Below are 18,337 nucleotides of genomic sequence, written 5' to 3'. Positions count from 1 at the left end.
ATCTGGGGTATCAAGCGAACTTTGTGGCTGGACTGAGGACTGTTTGACAGTGAGGTCGGAGCATGTTAGCCTTTATAGTGTATAGAAATAACTTCAAGTGTGCCCCTAGGAAGTGTATTGGGCTCCTTGCTGTACATGCTGTAGATTGATGACTTTATCGGCAATATTAAATCAGAAATTTGGCAGATGACGCAGTTATCTATAATGAAGTACTGTCTGAAAGAAGCCACATAAATAATCAGTCAGATCATGATAAGGCTTCAAATTGGCGCAAAGATTGGCAACTTGCTTTAAATGTACAGAAAATTAAAACTGTGCACTTCGCAAAAAAAAAACATCATTCTATTAACTATAATATAAATGAGTCCGTTAGAATCGATCAACTCCTACAAATACCTGGGCGTAAAACGTCGTAGGTATGTGAAATGGACTGATCACAAAAGCTCATTCCATTCATGTGTAAAGCAGGTTGTAGACTTCGATTTATTGGTAGACTACTTGGGACATGCTATGAATCTACAAAGGAGATGGCTTAAAAGTCACTCCTGTGACCCATTCTAGAACATTGATGAAGTGTATGAGACCCGTACCGAACAGCACTTCCAGGGATATAGAACATATACAGAGAATTGCAGCACGAATGTTCGTTTGACCCGTGGTAGAGTGTTACAGATACACTGAAGAAACTGAACCGGCAGACACTTGTAAATAAACGCAAATTATCTGGAGGCAGCCTACTTACGAAGTTTCAAGAACCTGTTTTAAATGATGACTCTAGGACTATGCCATAACCCAATACTTATCGCTCACCTGTAGATCATGAGGACAAGGTTCGAACAGACAGAGTCATTTAAACTATCATCCTGCTCCATAAGCGAATGGGACAGTCAGAAAACATAATGACTGGTACAACGGAACATACCTTCTACCTTGCACTTCACAGTGGTTTTCAGAGTATAGATGTAGATGTACGTTTTATATTGTTTATTCGTTTTTGTGACTTTATAATTTCAAGATCGCTGCCTATGAAACCATTCCAAAACTCGGAACTTCAGATTTTAAAGATGAGCTGTATAGCTAATCTATAAAGTTTCTAGCTACATCAGTAAACTAAAATATTCCTGAGTCGTTGTGTAAGCCTCTCGACTACGTCTAAAGAAAGTTCGTTAAAACTGGAAAGTTGTAGCTTCTGCTAATATAAAGAAGCCGGCTGAAGCTTACTGCCTTTATAGGCTCTTCTGTACTCGCTACTGGCTTCAATACGATACCTCCCTCATCCCGTCTGTCTCTCTTGCTCTACTCCCCGTTCTCGTACGACGTAACACCTTCGTAGCACAGCGCAAGCCAATTTTGTGAGCGTGGAACAAAGGATCTGAATCAGGGCTGTTTGCTCATTGTTATGCACCCTGGCGGACTACTAAAGCGCTGCGTTGCCGCTATTGACAACCCACTCTGCGGAGTAACAACTAGTTTCAAGAAAGGCTGTCACATCAGTGGCCTACTCACGTAACACAGACACCCCTTTTGTCGGTACAACAGCGTTTTATGAAACCGTTGTGTGCGGACCAGATCCAGAATCGAATCCTAGTTGGCCAAGCAACTGAAACATACCATGTGTACACCCCTTATTCTAGAAATTCGCAGACAAGAGTGAAGAATTGTATTCGATGTAATTCCTGTGTAAGGTACACAAAAACTAAATTTTATTCACTAATCTCTACCCATAATTCAAAGTTACAAACGACATGTGGATTGGTCCTCCGCGAAGTAGGATTCATATGTTGAGAACACTTCGTTAATTGTTTCTTCGATTTTCATTCTTGGCTTTGTCTTTTCTCAACATGTTTTTATATAAGCAGTAATGCAGATAAAAGTTTAAGCATTTGTGGTTTTAATATACCTGGTGATTGAAAAAGAAAGAACAGATTTCAGTTCTTTATTACAGACATACTACAAAAGACAGACAGTTGGTAGTGGGAGGGGGGGGGAGGCTAGACCTGGGAGTACGGAGTATATTTAACATTTTGGAAGACCAATGACGACTTTTAAATAGCCATAAAATTGTTCCATTTCCGTCTCTGTTAAAAAGCTTAGTAACACCGATTTTTAAATAATTTTCTTGAAAGAAAACCACTTGACTACAGTACTTTTTTACTTTCCTTGGCAGCTGTGCGTGGAGGGGGGTCTCACCCTGGCCCCAGGTATCTTCGATAGTTTGTCTGTAATAAACACTTGAAATCTGTTCTTTCTTTTTGAATCATCCTGCACTTTACGGATGCAAGATTAAGGTAACACCCTCAAAACTGAAGCTCTTATATTATCACTTAACATGACATCAAGTAGTACAACCTAACGTTAATGACAACTGTCCCTCCATTCTGTTGTCTTCTTGACAGAGTTCATAGGCTGCTTTTTATTGCAGACTTTCAGAAGCTAGCGATGTGGCTATGCAACTCAAATATTTATGTTGTTTCTTCTAACATTGTACAGGTAGGTCCCATCATGTGATTTCGCATTGCTAATGGTTCTTGTTTAAGATCTAGAAGGCGATCTTTCAGGTAATATCAAAACTGTAATGGTAGGTCCGTTTTTGTTCCAGATCGCCGGTTCTACTTTCCTCGTGTTAGTCTGTAACATATGAACGTGCTCATCATCCTCACTAACAGTCGTATCAGTAGCTAAAAGCAAATCCTTAATGGTTTTGATTGCTTTCGCACAGAATAAGCCCTCTTGGCAATGAAGTTCTCCGAATATTGATTTGGGCAACGTTGATGTGGTTTAAGTTTTCAGTTAATTATTGCTGTATTTATTGATGAATAAATAGGATATTATATGTATTACTGTGTTGCTTTTTACGGCGTTCTACAGTTTTATCATTTAAAATCCTTGTCAAAAACATCAATGATTTGTGGTAGATTAATATTGGCCATGAATGTTCAGATGGCTATAATGTAGTAGAAATCAGAAATCGATGTACTGACTCTGAATAAAGGCTTTTGTTGAATTCCTTGTTGGAAGTTTCACCTCCAATTAATATTCCTCATCTCAGACAAGAATAAGTCGTTGGAAACCAGATAGAAATGTTGTTACTTGTCAGAACTAAACAATGTAGAAACTGCAATTAATTTGAATTATATGAAAAAAGAACTCTTTCCGAAAGCCTTCAAATTTCAGTTAAACTGCTTCCTCTCCTTCACAAGCCTTAGTTTAATATTTAAGAACTCGGCCCAGAGCTACAATCCAATTCCCAGGCAAACATTTTTGTGCTGTTGTATTTGAGAACGGTGTGAGCTTCCCCGCTGAAATCTTTGGGTATTGCGGTTTTGAGATGGTAATTGGTGAACCAGACCACTTGGATTGCGTTTTTTGCATGGGCAGCGAACCTGTTGTTAAAGCGGCTCCTATGCGATCTGTGGCCTGCTTACGGAACAAAATGGCGGCAAACTATCCACATAGGTCATCTTCTTTTTCGCATATCATGTCTTAGATGTCTATAGCACTGCAGCTGTTGGCTGGGGATTAAACTATTATTCTGAATGAAATCCCGTGCTCCAGTCGGCCTCATCTCCACGCATAATTGCTTACAGAGACTAGCCGTTCCATAAATGATGATCAGTATAGAGATTTAACTCATTCGAGATTGATCTCAGTTACGCTGGATGCCCTGGGCTGCTGTTTTAACACATTTTTCGAAAATAATTGCTTTGTGCTGTAACTGAAATAAATTTATGTGGTATTTCATTTGAAATTACGAAATTTTATTTATCTAATTTTAAAAATCTTATACAAAAAATTAAAATTAGGTCACTTACGAAATGATTTACTAAATAATGTACTTATTCCAAACAAAATACCATTGTAGGTATCGTACGTGCATATAATTTATCTGAGTGTGGTATACTTTGAAATGTTCAAGCATTCAAAGCGCTATATCACAATTTATAGACAATTTCTTTTTGGCACGTTGTTCGCTTGTGGCTCTTAGTAACGTTGGAATACGATTTGCATAATCTAGTTTGGGGGTGGCCTTTTATGATACTTTTTACTAACATAGTTGTGTTTTGTTCACTTAGGTGGTACAATATTTCAAACGCTTCACTATATTATTTTCTTTTGTGCATTACTTACCCGATAATTCAAGTACAGAGAAAACATCAACTTTCCCTTCTGAGCCGGAATCGCCGATTTCTTCTTCCTACCGTAGAAATTCACAATGCCAAAACTGTGTGTACAGAGCGTGAGATGTCGGTCAACAAAGTCACACATAGCAGACGAAAGCTGTATGGAACTTAACACAAAGCGGAAAATACAACGCTCTTTTTCATAGTACAGATAGCTCAGAATTTGAAAAGTACGTGGTAGGACAATGCAGAGTTCCTTCCTTGTATTGTCTGCATTGCTTCCAATAGAGGGTAAGAAGCGGAATGTTAACCACGAACTTACAGGCACAGAGCGAGCAAGACTCACCTGACTAACTGCCGCTGTTCGAGTTTTACTCGGGGTCCGTCCACAATGTATTAAGCGTGATGAGGAATGAAACAGAAATCCACGCTGCTCACTGTTAGAAATTAACGTCTTTGCTGACGAGGGACCAGGTCGACGACAGACGATGCAAAATATTAATCCTCAGCGAAATGAGGAAGACTCTCGAGAATTTCACATATTGGCGCATTTGATTGCTTAACGTATGCAAGATGTACGGTTGTCATAAGGCTTAATCATTAATTTATTCCAGAAGCATAAATTTTGTGCATATACGCAATGCATTAAAGACCTAAGCATTAAATGTAATATTGATCGCTAATTTCTTTCATCTTATCGAATCTCTGTCATCAATAGGTGTTTCCTAAAGGCTGAGAAACTAGTTTTAATACGCCAATAAAGTAGCTCAAATCAACGATAACTAGACTCTAGTCACAATCCAGTCATAGGCGTATGTAGTTAGCTGCACTTTTACAACATCCCTGTATCACACTTCTTGCAGCATCCCTACAGACTTCCGCAGAATGAACCTGTGTAAGAGGAATAGCGTGTAGCTGTGGGTTCAACATAATGACTCATTTAAATCGTTGATAGTGTCAAATAATCGCTAATGTAGGATGCTTTTAGTGTGTTCTTTTTTCAATATCGTGAACTGTTTCTCGCTTTTCGCTGTTCTTATGGACTAAACCAAGCAGAACAAATAAAAGTCAGTAGCCTAATTTGATAGAAACGTGACGATGTTAGAACGAATCTCACAGACAATGACCACATTGTGGAAGTTTTGTATTGAAGAAACAGAAACACTTTAGCAGTCGGGCAGTGAGGCCGTATAAGATAAATTAGGGCCCTTACATAGGCATACAGAACATACAAGCAGTCATTTTTCTAATGTTCTCGCATACAAAGTACTCTCCGACATGCAGTGCAGTGGCTTGCGAAGAGTGCATACATGTACATAGAGTTAGTGGACAGGGCTGTGAAGTGCAGTAATGAAAGTATAAAGTTGTAGAACCGTCGGATGGTATTACTCTCATGGCAGTAAATCGAGATTTGGTCTTTGACATTCCTTACAGACCATTTCTGTCATGACTTTAGCACAACTCGGCAACATGAAGATGTTCCAAGAACGGATTAGGTCCTAACACAATAAATGTGTAATTTAATTTAATTATTTCTTCTAATTAGCTCCTATATCATTTTTCATGTGTAAAATACCTCTTGAAGTGGTCTTGCCAAGCACTAATTTTATTTTATTTTATAGGTTTCTTATTATTTAGTGTAAACTGTTTATAGATAACGTTTCTCGAGATTAGTGCCTGTTTGCTGGCATTAATATTAAATTATTGTCCAAATTTTTTAGCTTCTAAATTGCATTATCACCGCACTGTCAAAGATAAGAATTACTATGTGCTTGTGTCCCATTCCAGACGAATAACCTGTTGCTCTATGCTGTTGGTAACCATTTTACCTTATTTGGTGACGATTATCAGTCTGAGGGTGGCGTTCTAAGCCGAAAACTTGCTACCATGAATAAGTTAATCCTTTAGAACGTGCTTTTCATTTATTATTTTGGGTAAAAGTGTTAAGAGACTAAAGATTTTGTTTCTTAATATCACATGCTTCATGTTAAATGCCTGCCGTTTCTAGGTACAAGATGGTACACTGACGAGCAAGGATGGCTCCGTAATTGAAGAATTGACAATATCTTCCACATAGGTTTTAATATACTATAGAGCACTTAAAGGGCAGAACTCAAAGTATTTATAAATGTTGCACAAAACACAACCTCATGTCTCCCAACAAGAAAAGCAATAAAAATGTTGGAAACTTCTTAGGGCGGAGTATTGTGGATATCCCTTCATGTTTTTATGAAATCGGTCGCTAGATTGTAACACCGACCAAGAAGCATCACTTGTTCCTACATAAAATATCCTTCGGATACGGCACTCACCCACTAACATCCACATTGAGAATTTATAATTTTTTTATTGTCAATAGCCAAGTTTTAGTTACATCGTCTTTGTATATTAAAAGGAGTGTGTAAAAAGGATACGCTAGTCTAACTCGCTGGTTTACTTCAGCCATATTACGTCTGTTTTCCGCTATTTCATTTGTGTTTTGTTATTCATGTACATTTACAGCTCCTATAAGATGCGATGGGATCCCTCTGTTTCTTAAAACCTACCACTTTTTCGATTTACTTTATCAGACGCCATTTGGTAGTTAATGATCCAAAACAATTCATAGCGTTTTTTATTAGTTTTGTCATAGTGAAGATACAGTCCGACCATTATCTTCCTTAGCGGAAACAATGTTGGGCATTGATAATTTCGGCAAATGGTAATAGTCGTTTTGTTAAAACTGTAGCATAAATTTATAAATGCATTTGGAATACATTTATGAGTATTTCCTTTCTTATAAATTAGGGACATCGCATGTTACATTAAACAGAAAGTGCTTCTATGTGAAAACAGGTCGTTACGAGACTCGGGGCGAGCAGAGTAAGTCTTGCATGTAATACGTGGAAGATCATCACTGCTGATTCAGAAATTGCGAAAGAATCATGAGCACAAAAAACTACCACAAATTAATGTTCAGAACTATCTTTACGTAAAGCAGAAAATAAACAAAGATATTCTACAAATAATGTAAAAATAATTATATAAATCATGTAACTAGCACACTTGTGGTGCGATTTAAGTACATCTATTTGGGAATAGCAACTGGAATATTTGTTGTATAAATATGCATCGTAAATTTCTGTTCTGTCGATAGCAGTAGCTTAGTTAAGGTAACGTGCATTTCATTTGAGGATATCACGATGATAAGGAATTCTGTCCTAGATGGACAGCGGAATGCCAGTGGTGTAGTGTATCTCAAATAACTGTGGCCTGTAAATTCCCATAAAGCCCCGAAAATGGCTGGCAAATGAGAATTTATTGTGCATGTGAACGAAAGGTGAGATCAACGACCGTGCGCAGCTGTGTAAGCCATAGAGCCTGACGGATGGGTCGACAGATTATCTGATCGGATTTCCAAACTATGAGGAAGAGGAAGGAAACGGAACTGTTTTGTTAGATGGAAAACTCTTGTAGAGGAAATGAAGCCGAAGATGGACAGTAAATGTTTCTGTCCTTATTACTTTCAAATAATTATTCCAAACTCTTTTCTATTGCTACCTGTTTCTTCCAAAGACTATATGTCGGACGTCAATCCACACCATAATGGTTAAATAGTAAGATATTACTTAATGAAAGGGATCGCTTCATGAAAATCGAAATATAATATGAATACTGTTAGATATAACGTTAAACGCTGAACGTTAAGAAGATAGAGATGTGTAAGGTAAATAAGTACATATCAAAACATATCAAATATGTGTTGGAGCTAAATACGTATAATGTAGTTCCAATACTTGTTGGCACATAGTTCATAGAAACAGTCATGAGCGGACCAAAGTGGCCATCCATATTTTGAATATTATATCTCAACCAGCAAGACAAATCCTTTAACTGCAAGTTTAGGCTTGTGCTACAGTCTACTAGCTATCCTCTGTAGACATGTACATACGATCTACAGGACTTTTCTTAAATATGGCAAACACATGAAAGCAGTACTACGCTAGTTAATGCTGTAAAGGATTTTTGTTGGCCTTCCAGTGTCCGCTATAGTAATCGTCGTTCAGGTCTCTGTACCAAGATCATTTGTCGAGGTAATGAACCGCGAAGCCTTTCTTAACCGTTAATGAAAATCTTTGTAACGAATGCTCTAACAATACTCGAATATTCTATTAGTGAAGATAAGTCAGAGGTACGTATTACAACGTAAGACACAAAAACAAAACAAAAGTTGAGAAGTACGATTGTTAATATTGTCGATAGACATTATTGTATGCTTCTACGGAACGAATGCATCTAACAAAAAATTCAGGAATTAATGTAATGTTCTCCCGTTAAACTCAGATATGATGCTATTGACTCACAGCTCTTCTTCCAATTGTGAATGAAAATTTCAAAGCAGTCAGTTGAAATAAGGATCTGTTGTTGTGTTCTTCAGTCCTGAGACAGGTTTGATGCAGCTCTCCACGCTACTCTATCCTGTGCAAGCTGCTTCATCTCCAAGTACATAATGCAGCCTACATCCTTCTGAAACTGATTAGTGTATTCATCTCTTGGTATCTCTCTACGATTTTTACCCTCTGCGCTGCCATCCAATACTAAAGTGGTGATCCCTTGATGCCTCAGGACATTTCCTACCAACCGATCCCTTCTTCTAGTCAAGTTGTGCCACAAACTCCTCTTCTCCCCAATTCTATTCAGTACCTCCTCATTAGTTATGTGATCTACCCATCTAATCTTCAGCATTCTTCTGTAGCACCACATTTCGAAAGCTTCTATTCTCTTCTTGTCCAAAATATTTATCGTCCACGTTTCACTTCCATACATGGCTACAGACCATACAAATACATTCAGAAACGACTTCCTAACACTTAAATCTATACTCGATGTTAACAAGTTTCTATTCTTCAGAAATGCTTTCCTTGCGATTGGCAGTCTACTTTTTATATCCTCTCTACTTCGACCATCATCAGTTACTTTGCTCCCCAAATAGCAAAACTCTTTTACTACTTCAAGTGTCTCATTTCCTAATCTAATTCCCTCAGCATCACCCGACATAATTCGACTATATTCCATTATCCTCGTTTTGCTTTTGTTGATGTTCATCTTATATCCTCCTTTCAAGACACTGTCCATTCCGTTCAACTGCTCTTCCAAGTCCTTTGCTGTCTCTGACAAAATTACAATGTCATCGGCGAACCTCGAAGTTTTTATTTCTTCGCTATGGATTTTAATACCTACTCCGAATTTTTCTTTTGTTTCCTTTACTGCCTGCTCAATATACAGATTGAATAACATTGGGGAGAGGCTGCAACCCTGTCTCACTCCATTCCCAACCTCTGCTTCCCTTTCATGTCCCTCGACTCTTATAACTGCCATCTGGTTTCTGTACAAATTGTAAATAGCCTTTCGCTCCCTGTATTTTACCCCTGCCACCTTCAGAATTTGAAAGAGAGTATTCCAGTCAACATTGTCAAAAGCTTTCTCTAAGTGTACAAATGATAGATACGTAGGTTTGCCTTTCCTAATCTAGCTTCTAAGATAAGTCGTAGGGTTAGTATTGCCTCAGGTGTTCCAATATTTCTACGGAATCCAAACTTATCTTCCTCGAGGTTGGCTTCTACCAGTTTTTCCATTCATCTGTAAAGGATTCACGTAAGTATTTTTCAGCCGTGTCTTATTAAACTGATAGTTCGGTAATTTTCACATCTGTCAACATCTGCTTTCTTTGGGATTGGAATTATTATATTCTCCTTGAAATCTGGGGGTATTTCGTCTATCTCATACATCTTGATCACCAGATGGTAGAGTTTTGTCAGGACTGGCTCTCCCAAGGCTGTCAGTAGTTCTAATGGAATGTTGTCTTCTCCCGGGCCCTTGTTTCGACTTAGTCTTTCAGTGCCCTGTCAAACTCTTCACGCAGTATCATATCTCCCATTTCATCTTCGTCTACATTCTCTTCCATTTCCATTATATTGTCCTCACGAACATCACCAATGTACAGACCCTCTATACACTCTTTCCACCTTTCTGCTTTCCCTTCTGGGTTTCCATCTGAGATCTTGATATTCATGTAGGTGGTTCTGTTTTCTCCAAAGGTCTCTTTAATTTTCCTGTAGGCAGTATCTATCTTACCCCTAGTGAGACAAGTCTCTGCATCCTTAAATTTGTCCTCTAGCCATCCCTGCGTAGCCATTTTGCACTTCCTGTCGATCTCATTTTTGAGACGTTTGTATTCCTTTTTGCCTGCTTCATTTATTGCATGTTTATATTTTCTCCTTTCATCAATTAAATTCAATATTTCTTCTGTTACCCAAGGATTTCTACTAGCCCTCGTCTTTTTACCTACTTGATCCTCTGCTGCCTTCACTATTTCATCCCTCAGAGCTACTCTTTCCTGTTCTACTGTATTTCTTTCCCCTATTCTTGTCAATTGTTCCCTAATGCTCTCCCTGAAACTCTGTACAACCCTGGTTCTTTCAGTTTATCCAGGTCCTATCTCATTAAATTCCATCCTTTTTGCAGTTTCTTCAGCTTTTATCTACAGTTCATAACCAATAGATTGTGGTCAGAGTCCACATATGCCCCTGGAAATGTCTTACAATTTAAAACCTGTTTCCTAAGTCTCTGTCTTACCATTATATAATCTATCTGGTAACTTCCAGTATCTCCAGGCTTCATCCATGTATACAACAACTGATAAAAATTTTGGAACTTTTTTTGAACAGAAAATAGCTCTTGGCTTGCATAAAGGTAACGTGCTAGTCGTATGGTTCTCAGATGATTTTCTGAAAACATATGAGCTTCTCTAACACTAGTGATAATCTATTCTGTGTTTCTTGCATTGCTTATTTGCTTAATGTCAACAATATTCGACACGCACATTAATTTCAGTTGATATGTAGTCTTTAATGTGATAGTTTTCAGTTCAGTATATAACAATTTTTTTGGAATTTTTCTGTGCTACAATATTCGTTGTTTTTGCCACTCTGGGTTCTATGGAGTTGAAATGAGAGTCTGCTAAAGTCAAAGGTTTTGTGTGCTGTATTCAGAAACTTGCAATCGATGCGTCGCTCAGATGACCAACTAGATTTACGTTTTGGGGCAATCCAATCAATAGTTTCAAAAATAAATTGATTTAAAGTACTTCCTTCATTCTAATTGTCCTTTAAGACTAAGATGAATGTTGGTTCTGGTGCATGCGTCTACTGAATAACCGCTGCATCTACATCCTTCTGAATCTGCTTACTGTATTCACCTCTTGATCCCTCTCTAATATCCCCCCCCCCCCCGCCCAATCTACATTTACCTGCAGTACTAAATTGGTGATCCCTTGTTGTTTTAGAGTGTGTCCTATCAACCGATCCCTTCTTCTGGTCAAGTTGTGCCACAAATATCTTGTCTCCCCAATTTTATTCAGAACTCCCTCATTAGTTATCTAATCTACCCTCTAATCTTCAACATTCTTCTGGAGCACCACATCTCTAACGCTTCTGTTCTCTTTTTGTCTAAACTGTTTAACGTTCATGTTTCACTTCCACTCAAGGCTACACCCCAGACAGATACTTTTAGAAAACACTTCCTAACCCTGAAATCTATATTTGGTGTTAACAGATTTCTCTTCTTCGGAAATTATTTCCTTGCCATTGCTAGTTTACATTTTATGCCCTCTCTACTTCGGCCATAATCAATTATTTTGCTGCCCAAATAGCAAAAATTATCTACTAATTTAAATGTCTTGTTTCCTGATGTGATTCCCTTATTATCACCTGATTTAATTTGACTACATTCCATTATCCTTGTTTTTCTTTAGTTGTTGTTCATCTCATATCTTCTTTTCTAAACACTGACCAATTCGTTCAACTGCTGTTTCAAGTCTTTTGCTGTCTCTGACAGAATTACAATGTCATTGGCAAATGTCAAATTTTTATTTCATCCCCATGAATTTTAATCCCTACTCCAAATTTTTCTCTCCCTATACTGCTTGTCAAATGTACAGACTGTATAACGTCGGCAATAAGCTACAACACTGTCTCCTGTCTCAAACTCTTCCCAACCACTAGTTCCCTTTCATGCCCCTCGACTCTTACAACTGCCGTCTGATTACATAACAAGTTTTAAATAGCCTTTCGTTCTCTGTATTTTAATCTTGCTACTTTCAGAATTTCAAAGACAGTATTGCAGTCAACATTGTAAATAGCTTCCTCTAAGTATGCAAATGCCGTAAACGTAGGTTTGTCTTTTCTTAACCTGTCTTCTAAGATGAAGCGTAGAGTGAGTACTGCCTCGCGTGTTCCTACATTTCTGAGGAATCCAAACTGAACTTCCATTCTTCAGTAAGGAATTCGTGCCAGTATTTTGCAACCATGGCTTATTAGACTGTTTATATCATTACATTTGTCTTTAGCCACTACCAGTTAGCCATTTGAAGTCCATATCAATCTCATGTTTTAAACATTTTCATTCCCCTTCACCTGCTACATTCGCTGTATCTTTATATTTTCTCCTTTCATCAATAAAATTCAATATTTCTTATGTTATCCTAGGATTTGTACTAGGCATTGTCTTTTTACCTATTTCATGCTATGTTGCCTTCACTATTTCATCTATTAAAGCTAAAAATTCGTCTTCTACTGTATTCCTTCCCCTGTTCTATTCCACCGTTGCCTAACGCTCCCTCTGAAACTCTCAGCAACCTATGATTCTTTCAACTTATGCAGATGCTGACTCATTAATTCCCTACCTTTTGCTAATTTCTTTAGTTGTAATCTGGATTTCATAACCAACAAGCTGCGTTCAGAGTCCACATATGAACCTGGAAATGTCTTACAACTTAAAATCTGCTTCCAATAAATTTCTGTTTTAGCCATATATAGTCAATATGAAGCCATCTGGGGTGTCCAGGTATCTCCCACGTATACAACATTCTTCTATGATTATTAAACCAAAAGTCAGCTATCATTAAATTATGCTCTGCGCAATATTCTACAGGCGGTTTCCGCTTTCCCCGAGTCCATATTCACCTACTATAGTCTACGGAATATGACCTACAAACTACACTACCGGCCATTAAAATTGCTACACCAAGAAGAAATGCACATGATAAACGAATATTCATTGGACAAATATATTATACTAGAACTGACATGTGATTACATTTTCACGCAATTTGAGTGCATAGATTCTGAGAAATCAATACCTAGAACAACCACCTCTGGATGAAATAACAGCCTTGATACGCCTGGGCATTGAGCCAAGCAGAGCTTGTACGACGTGTACAGGTACAGGTGCCCTCGCAGCTTCAACACGATACCAAAGTTGATCAAGAGTAGTGACTGGCGTGCTGTGACAAGCCAGTTGCTCGGCCACCATTGACCAGAAGTTTTCAATAGATAGATCTGGAGAATCCGCTGGCCAGGGCAGCAGTCGAACATTTTCTGTATCCAGAAAGGACCACACAGGACCTGCAACATGCGGTCGTGCATTATCCTGCAAAAATGTAGGTTTCCACCGGGACTGAATGAAAGGAAGAGCCACGGGTCTTAACACATCTGGAATGTGACACCCACTGTTCAAAGTGCCGTCAATGCGAACAAGAGGTGACCGAGACGTGTAACCAACGGCACCCCATACCATCACACCGGGTGATACGGCAGTTTGGAGATGACGAATACACGCTTCCAATGTGCGTTCACCGCGATGTCGCCAAACACGGATGCGACCATCATGATGCTGTAAACAGAACCTGGATTCATCCGAAAAAATGACGTTTTGCCATTCGTGCACCCAGGTTCGTCGTTGAGTACGCCATCGCAGGCGCTCCTGTCTGCGATTCAGTGTCAAGGGTAACCGCAGCCATGGTCTCCGAACTGATAGTCCATGCTGCTGCAAACGTCGTCGAACTGTTCGTCCAGATGGTAGTTTTCTTGCAAACGTCCCCATCTGTTGACTCAGGGATCGAGACGTAGTTGTACGATCCGTTACAGCCATGCAGATAAGATGCCTGTCATCTCGACTGCTACTGATAGGAGGCTCTTGGGATCCAGCACGGCGTTCCGTATTACCCTCCTTAACCCACCGATTCCATATTCTGTTAACAGTCATTGGATATCGACCAACGCGAGCAGCAATGTCGCGATACGATAAACCGCCATCGCGATAGGCTACAATCCGACCTCTATCAAAGTCGGAAACGTAATGGTACGCATTTCTCCTTACACGAGGCATCACAACAACGGTTCACCAGGCAACGCCGGTCAACTGATGTTTATATATGAGAAATCGGTTGGAAACTTTCGTCATGTCAGCAAGTTGTAGGTGTCGCCACCGGCGCCAACCTTGTGTGCACGCTCTGAAGAGCTAATCATTTGAATATCACAGCACCCTCTTCCTGTCGGTTAAATTTCGCGTCTGAAGCACGTCATCTTTGTGGTGTAGCAATTTTAATGGCCAGTAATGTACTTGAACATTATTGGGAACGACTTACATCTCTTCATGTCTAGTTGTCTTCCCAGACGGGACGGCGTCTCCCTACAGGATAACTACCGGTGTCACAAGGCTAGATTCGACACTCAGCACTAAACGCAACACTGCTCCCGGCCACGACTGCGTTACCTACCGCCACCTCAAACACTGCCCTCCCTCCTTCCATTCCCTCCTTGGCACCCTCTACAATGTCATCCTTGCCACTGGCTTCTATTCCGACCTGTGGAAAACCTCCCGTATGCTGATGTTCTCCAAACCCAACATGCCTCCATCTGATGCCTCTTCCTATCGTCCTATCTGTCTCAGATCGGTGTTCAGCAAGCTCTTGGAATCCATCCTCTCCCGACGCATCCATCTCCACCTCCACCAAAACCACCTCCTCCCAAACACCCAACGTGGCTTTCGACCTTCCTTCTCTGCTGATGACCAACTCCTCCGCCTCACTCATCTCCTCTCCCTCCAGCTTAACTCCCGTCGCTCCGCCATTTTTGTCTCACTTGACCTCGAAAAGGCCTACGACCGTGTCTGGCATCCCGGTCTCCTGTTTAAACTCCAAACCTATGCCCTTCCTATCAACTACATCCATCTGATGGCCTCCTTCCTCTCCCACCGCCCCTCCTATGTTACCATCCATAATGCCAATTCCCACACCTTCTACCCCCCTGCAGGTGTGCCCCAGGGCTCTGTCCTCTCCCCTCTCCTCTACCTCCTGTACACGGCAGATATGCTCCAGCCCCCCCCCCTCCAGTACACCTCTTGCAATATGCTGATGACACCGCATTCCTCGCCCTCGCTCCTACCCTCCAACGGTCCCAACGCCTTCTCCAGAATCACCTTGACCTTTTTGCTGCATGGTGTAACCAGTGGCTCCTGAAACTCAATCCTTCCAAGACCCAGGCAATCATCGTAGGTCATACCACTCGCTCCTTCCGGCTCCTGGATTTCTCCCTTACTGTCTGCGCACGTCCTATCCGCCTCACCGCCACCCTCACCTACCTTGGCCTCACCATTGACCGTCACCTCACCTGGATCCCTCATCTCCGCTCCATCCAATCCAAAGCCCACAACCGCCTCCGACTCCTCAAACTCCTCTCTGGCCAGACGTGGGGGTTGCACCCCTCTACCATCCTCCACACCTACAAATCCTTAATCCGTCCCATCCTCTGTTATGCCAGTCCTGCCTGGATATCTGCCCCCCCCCCCAAATTCTATTAGTCCCTCCAAATCCTTGAGCGCCATGCACTCCACCTCGCCTTCCGTATACGCCTCCCGTCCCCCACGCGGATCCTCTCGCTCCTTCCGGCTCCTGGATTTCTCCCTTACTGTCTGCGCACGTCCTGTCCGCCTCACCCCCACCCTCACCTACCTTGGCCTTTCCCCCATCTGCTCCTATTCCTTGAACATATCCGCATCCTCTACACCTCCCGCCGTCTTGAACCCCCTCACCCCCTGGTTGCTCCTCTCCTCTCCCATCCCCACCCCCTGCCACGTCTTCACCATTGTGTCCCCCCTACCCTCCATCTCTACACCCTACATCTCCTTTCCCAAGGTGGCTTCCATCAGCTCCCCCTCCCGGATGATGCCCTCTCTCCCTCTATTTATCCTTCCTATCAACTCTGATCCTCAACCCCCCCTCCTTTCCTCTGTCCTTTACCTGGACTCCCTCTTCCTCCCCCCCTCCATCCTGTGTTTTCTCCCCGCCTATCATCTCCTTTCTCTCCCCCTCCCCCCGAGTCCTTTTGTACTCCACTCCTCTGCCTTCCCCAATCCCTGGCCCGTCTGCTCAGCACCCCCCACCCCTCTTATGGATCCTCCTCTTCCATTGGCTCATTTCCCCCCTCCTCCTTCACCTTTCCTCTCCTTCCTCCCCCCCTTTTTTCCTGTCATTTGTCCAGTTTCCCTCACCTGCTCTCGGGTGTGGTATGTCGTATTTGTGCCAACTTTTAGCGCAGTGTTTAAGTGAGTGTTCGGTGTTGTGCGTCCTTCCACAGTGTTGCGAACAGAAATCATGCTGTCGGTGGGTGTGCTTTTTATATCTCTTGCGAACAGAACCCAGACTGTCGCCGTGTTTTTTTAATTGTCTGTCTATTGTTTTTCTGCTTCCTGTGTGTTTTATTAGCTTCATCGACCCTGTGTTTTATGTTTTACGCTCCAGAATTTTCTGCCATTTTTACCTTTAAGTCACCGATTTTATCGCCAACTGTTATTATTTTTTATTATCTTCATCTTTTTAAAAAATTCTGTAGGCTGAAGAGCGGTGTAATAAGCTGCTGCCAGCCCGCCCCCTTTAGGGGGAATCGAAACCCAATAAATGAAAAAAAAGGCTAGATTCGCGCTGTTGCGGATTAAGTAACACGGCGTTGATGCCTCGCTGTAGGCTCTGCGTGGTGTGGGGACCCAGTCGTAGGCGGCTATTACCGACCCTGGGTGGGGTGGCGCGTCCCCCGCGGCGCGTGTCCTGTGTCCCTGGGGAGTGGGGACTGGGTGGTGGGGACCGCAGCGTGCCGGCGCCGGCGGGCCGTCGCCGTTAATTGGCGTCGCAGGCGCGTTGCGGGCAGCGGGCAGCGGGCAGAGGGCGCTAATGGCCGCGGCGCCCACGCGATCACGCGACGCGGCAAAGGCCAGGGGCGACCCGGCCGGCCGGCGAGGACGTTTGCCTCCGGTGCTGGACTGCGTGCCGGCCGCCCTTGACATGCGACCTTTCTCGAGGACCGGGATTGTTAATATGTAGCGAATCAACTGGATCCGCTTATCAGGCGTACAATTCTCGTACACGGTAATGCGATTTCGGAGAAACGCAAATCTCATAAAGGTAGTTCTCGGAATTCGGTTCGCAGTATTAAACGTGGCTTCCCTGCAGCCAATAGCTTTCTTCGGTATACTTTGTTTTTCTTAAATATAAAAACAAATCGCTAACCCGAAAGTTAAATAACAATCATACAAATTTGGTCGTAGTGTATGACACAGAGCAGCGTACAAATTGAAGCAAACCAAGTGCTGTATCATGTGTGAGATACAGAGGCGAGCGAGTGCGAGGGGACTTACCCCAGTTCACTGCTAGCAGCGCCACGTCATCTTATCGCGTCTGCATGTATCGCACAAGTATTTCACCACAATTTAGTATGATATTAAAAATCAAAATAATGTTCCAAATACCAAGTCTTGATGTTCTAAACGTAATAGTTTACGGAAAAATGCCGTTTTAAGAGAAAAATCAGAGGGGCTAAATAATGACGCTAGGAAGCCAGAATTTGGTCAGAAGGTGCAGTTAGAAGCTATAAATAAGTGATGCTGGTTTCCAAAACCATAAAACAAAAACTAACGCCAGAATCCACGTTTTTCGGAAAAATCTGAGGCGTTAAATAATGGACTTAGAAACTTGAAAATTTGTTTTATGCTTAAGTACAGACCAAAAATAATAACAGAGAGTCCACGTTAATCTACCTCTTATAGTTTTTGAGTAATTAAATAAAAACTAATTTTGTAACTAAAATGTACCTAAGTGTTGTAGATTAAGTACTTGAAATTTTAATAATAGAGGATTCTGGTTAAACCAGATGATCAAATACATCACATAATAGAGCTACACCAAGTTCAAAACTTGTAACATAAATAGCAACTGATATAAATCTTAGCAAAGGCATGGATCAAATGGCTCTGAGCACTATGGGACTCAACTGCTGTGGTCATAAGTCCCCTAGAACTTAGAACTGTTTAAACCTAACTAATAGCAAAGGTATGGTTCAGAGGTA

General features: G+C 41.4%; 1 protein-coding gene across 1 annotated transcript in view; it reads right to left on the bottom strand.

Annotated features, from left to right (window-relative positions):
* The window catches only part of LOC126117024 (uncharacterized), a 140,060-nt gene extending 122,781 nt beyond the window's left edge, over window positions 1-17,279 (bottom strand). The window contains exon 1 of the mRNA XM_049915039.1: window positions 17,004-17,279. Coding sequence (XP_049770996.1) covers window positions 17,004-17,279 — 276 coding nt within the window. The remainder of the gene's footprint in view (window positions 1-17,003) is intronic.
* Window positions 17,280-18,337: the final 1,058 nt, after the last annotated feature.

This window comes from Schistocerca cancellata, chromosome 1, assembly GCF_023864275.1.
Source record: "Schistocerca cancellata isolate TAMUIC-IGC-003103 chromosome 1, iqSchCanc2.1, whole genome shotgun sequence".
NCBI classification, from domain to species: domain Eukaryota; kingdom Metazoa; phylum Arthropoda; class Insecta; order Orthoptera; family Acrididae; genus Schistocerca; species Schistocerca cancellata.
This window is presented reverse-complemented; position numbering and strand designations above follow the sequence as displayed.